Below are 5036 nucleotides of genomic sequence, written 5' to 3'. Positions count from 1 at the left end.
GAAATTTAGCTCAGGTGTGCACCCTAAAGAAATGAAAGCATATGTCTACACAAAAAAATCATACAAATTGCATAGTTCAAAATTGCCAAAAGTAGAAGCAATAAAAATGTCCATCAACTAAAGAATGGATAGATAAAATATGGTATGTCCTTACAACATAATATTATTCAGCAATAAAAAGAAATGAAGTAATGATAAATGCTACAAAATGGATAAACCTTAAAAACATTATTCTAAGTAAAAGAAGACAGTCGCAAATGACGACATATTGTATGATTCTAGTTAGCTGCAATGTTCATGTTAAACAAATATATAGAGACAGAAATTAGATAAGTGGTTTTCTAAAGCTTGAGGTGGGTTGGCGGGCGGAAGAAAATGGGAGTGACTGCCAATCAGTACAAGATTTTTTTTTCAGGTTTTAAAAATGTTCTAAAATTGATTGTGGTGATAGATGCATAACCCAAAGTATACAAAAAAATCATTGAATTTTATATTTTAAATGGATAAATTTTATGGTCAGTTAATTATATCACAATAAGCCTATTATATAAAGAAACAAGAAATGAATGATAAGGAGAGTGGTTCCCAAGAGCATATCATTTGTTCAAAAAAATAAAATACATAGACAACAAAATGTACATAGTTTATTATACATAATAGACTGGGGAGACTAAGTTACACCGCCATAACAAATAAACTCAAAAGTCCAATAATTTAAAACTACAAATATTTATTTATTACTTCTGCTAATATATGTGCATCACAGTTTGTCTAGGAAAGGGGCAGTCTCTCTCCACATGTTTACTCAAATACCCAGGCCAATGGAAGTTTTGCCCTCTGTAGCCACATTCTCTGGAAGATGCAGACTCTCCAGTTACCATAGCAGAGGGAGAGGCAAATGGATGGTTTTGCTTGGGCTTTTCTATACTTCAACCCCAAAATAACACATACTGCTTCTTCTCCAGTCCATTTTATAGAGCTAGTTCATGGTTCTACCTAGTTGCAAAGGGACAGGGAAATGTGAGGAGCAGGTGTAATGTTTGAGCACCACAATTTTTGTTCCACATGAGATAGTAGTTTTTAATTTATGATGAAATAGTGGTACTTAAATGCATTGATCTTTTGATATATTCCAGATATCATGACCTACTTTGTATATATATCATCTCATTTCATCTTTATGATTCTCCTATGAGATACATAGGATAATTATCTTATTATCTCCTTTATATAGGTGACATACTGAAGTTTGGAGAGATTAAATAATTTGGCCAAGGTCACATTGCAAAAGGTGACAGGACTAGGATTGAAGCTAAGCCACATGACCACAGAGCTCACATTTATAATAACTACATTTGACTGCATTGATAAAAGAGAGATAATTCTTTCTTGTGGTTGGTGGGATCAGAGGCAACTATGCAGAAGAAAGAATGGATTCATTTCCTTAGGTTGAAAAGTAAGGAAAAAGATCCCCAGACCACTCTAGTTGTAAGACAAATAGGTATTTTGTTTTTAAAAAATAGAAAACAAAAATCAAAGAAAATCCTGGGGAGATCACTAGACATTTGAGAAAAAGCTAGATATGAGAAAGTTTGCATGAGGTCCTGACATTACCTTAGCTAGATATTTTAGTGAGGCTTTTATTTTTGCTCCTTAACATGGCTATGGCACTGATGATTTGATGATTGGAGGCTCTTCCCTCTAAGCTTCCATTTCTCCATGTCTTCATAAGCATTCCCAGCCCAAATGCAAATTATCCTCTGCTGTCTTCAGTCAAGGTCAGATGGGGAGGGCCAACCTGGGATCAGGAACCTCCTGAGATATCCACTGGCAGGATGCTAAATGTTTCTCCTGAGACTGGTCTCTGCCACTGCCTTGATATTTGTAAGAGCACAGCCTAGATTATGTTCCACAACATAGAGTTCCACAGGTGGGGAGTTTCTCTAGCATGATGCTTTTCTGGATGTGGATTTCCAGTCAATGGTCTGGACTTGAAGGTTTTCCATACCCTCTTCTTTGTATCCTCAATTTGTCTGTTCCTAGGATAAAAGTAAGTATCAAAAAAAAAAAAACCCCTCACAATCATAGCCAGTTAGAATTGCAAGGGGTGCTAGAAGGTCTAATCATTTTTCTTTACGAACAAATACACAAAAGGAAAATAAAGGCTTCAGCAGTTAGAGTCTACCATAGACACCCTGCTGGCTAGCTGTCTTCTGACTCCTTGTCCACTGCTCCTTCCGCTCTACTAAGCTGCTCTACAGCACCCAGATTTCCACACTCATTACCCTCTGATGACTTGTATAAATGGTTGGGGTGACGGTTATACTCAAAAGGGAGACCATACTTCCTAATTTGCTTTTATTTAGAATGTGCTATACACATAGCAGTGCAAAGATCTTACCACCCTTTCTGAATTTCAGGAGTTGTAACACTTTCAACATCTATTTGGGGATATCAAATATTAGGTTATTTATTTTAGAAACATTAAAGTTTGGAAACTCAATATTGGCTGCTTATACTGCAGTAACCAAGAAGAGATGCAATGAGCTATAAAAAGTAATGGCTCAGATTGCCTAATTAAAATTGTTAGTATGTTTTATAATTTTCAAAGAACCTTCAAATTCATTGTCACATAAGAGCAGAAAAGCATACGAGACAGTTGGAGAATGATTTTCACCTTGGCTATTCTCAGTAAGGGCTATATTATCACCTGCCTTGAATATGAAAGATTATTAAACCAAAAGAAACAACTGTGACTCAAGACTGCAGATTCAGAAGGTCCCTTGAATTGAAAGGGCCTCTCAGTACCATAAACATGGCAACAGAGTAAGATGTCACCTGATCCACCACTGGAAGTAAGTATCACCAGATACGCTATGTAATACAGCAGGAGGTCTGTGACTTGATTAAGGGCACAGAGTTTCTATAGGAGAACAAAAGTGACTTTTTCAATCTTCCCCTATTCTCCCTCCCCACAAATAATGCAAAGACATGGGTGATGGTGGGAGATGAAAACATCAGCCCATAAGAAAAAAAAAAAGATTATGAGATGAAGAGAAAACACCTAAAGCTTTGCTTCAACCTTTTGAAAACTGCTCCTTTGGTTTTTTAGTTACTGAGTGACACCAACACATCAATACGAATGTGCATCACAGATCTTGCAGTTTCCTTTAGTGGCCAGTGAAGCACCCAATTAAAGGCCCTGATAAATTAGGCAGAAAAGTGTGGGTGTCCCTAGAGAAGGGCCCTGAATTTTTGCATGTTTTCAGCTATTAAGAACAGATTGTTAAGGTGTCTATGAGAGATGGGAACTGCATGTGACAGGACTTGTCAGCATCAGGTACCAAAGAATGATCAAATATTTCCTGTATTTCACTTTCTGTTGAGTAAGATTTTTATGTAAACAAGAGGGCTTCAAAGATATGGCAAGTAGTGAAAAAGAGTGCTGTGTGATTTAGTGTAATAGAGTATATCATACACTAGGAAAGCTGAAATGTGCCCCAGAGATATAATACAGACCACTGAGCCAGTCATGGTCAGTAGAGATATTCCAGTACCCACACCACTTCAGCATTAATGGCCTCACTCAACCCACCCCTACCCAGAATCTGGTCCAGTGTCTTGCACATAGACTCCTGCACTGGACAGGAAGCTGACATGTGAGCAAGAGACCTGGCCACACTTTAGCTCCCATGACAGTGTTCAGTTAGCATAATTTTGTGTTTTTTCGTCTCATAGGTACCTCTCAGGATAATTCCCAAATGACTTTGATGGATAACATTTCAGAAGTGACAGAATTCGTTCTCGTGGGGTTAACAGATGTCCTAGAGCTTCAGATCCCTTTATTTATCATCTTTACTCTCATTTATCTCACCACTCTGGTTGGGAACTTTCGGATGATCATGTTGATTCTGTTGGACTCCCGGCTCCACATTCCCATGTACTTTTTCCTTGGCAACCTCTCTCTGGTGGACAGTGTTTATACCTCAGCTGTCACTCCCAAGGTAATGGTGAAGTTTCTCACGGGAAATAAGATCATATCCTACAATGCATGTGCCACCCAGATGTTCTTCTTTGCAGCCTTTGCCACTATTGAAAGTTTCCTCCTGGCCTCAATGGCTTTGGACCGTCATGGCACAGTGTGTAAACCTCTGCATTACACCACAACCATGACAAGTACTATGTGTGTCCTGCTAGTCACTGGCTCCTACATCTGTGGACTCTTTCAGTCCTCCATCCATGTTGCTTTTACTTTCCATCTCTCTTTCTGTCATTCTAATGTGGTTAATCACTTTTTCTGTGACATTCCACCACTCTTAGCTCTTTCTTGCTCTGATATTTACGCAAATGAGATTGTGCTCTTCATATTGGCAGCATTTAATATCTTTTTCACTCTCTTGATTGTCTTGAACTCTTATGTTTTTATTTTTATTGCTATCCTGAGGATGCATTCAGCTGAGGGACAAAAGAAGGCCTTTTCCACCTGTGCCTATCACCTCACTACTGTTTCCGTCTTCTATGGGACAATCACCTTTATGTACTTACAGCCAAGTTCTGTTCATTCCATGGACACAGACAAAATCTCATCTGTGGTCTACACCATGGTCATCCCCATGCTTAACCCTCTAGTCTATAGCCTGAGGAACAAAGAAGTCCAGAGTGCATTCAAGGTGGTTATTGGAAAAGCAAAGTCTTCATTGGGCTTAGCCTATTATTTATAAATTGGTTGCAAACATGTTGAAATTTCACTGGATCTCCAGTGTCTAATAATTTGTTTTATTTTAATTATTTCTTGTCTTTAATTTCTCTGAGCACTTCCTTCACTCGTGAGATCTGTTCTATTCATATTTTGGGAATATGATTAGGTTAGAGAAAATTTTGGATGTCTTTTACCAGAAATAAAATGCCACTTCTATTTTACTATCAAAATTATAATCCTAGATAGTATAGAATTTCACACTACATCATACTATTAGTGTAAAGTGCTTTGCAGGTAAGCCTCATAGGTGTATAATACCGGAATGATATTCTCAATT

The 5036-nt window shown here is 37.8% G+C and overlaps 1 protein-coding gene across 1 annotated transcript; it reads left to right on the top strand.

The window, feature by feature from the left end:
* The first annotated feature begins 3761 nt into the window (after window positions 1–3761).
* On the top strand, window positions 3762–4721 carry LOC101154132 (olfactory receptor 5B12-like). Its single transcript, XM_063693706.1, has one exon. It carries the CDS (start codon window positions 3762–3764, stop codon window positions 4719–4721), a length of 960 nt encoding a protein of 319 aa, XP_063549776.1.
* Window positions 4722–5036: the final 315 nt, after the last annotated feature.

This window comes from Gorilla gorilla, chromosome 9 (genome assembly GCF_029281585.2).
Source record: "Gorilla gorilla gorilla isolate KB3781 chromosome 9, NHGRI_mGorGor1-v2.1_pri, whole genome shotgun sequence".
NCBI lineage: Eukaryota > Metazoa > Chordata > Mammalia > Primates > Hominidae > Gorilla > Gorilla gorilla.
Note: the sequence above shows the minus strand (reverse complement) of the source record. Positions and strands in the feature narration are given on the sequence as shown.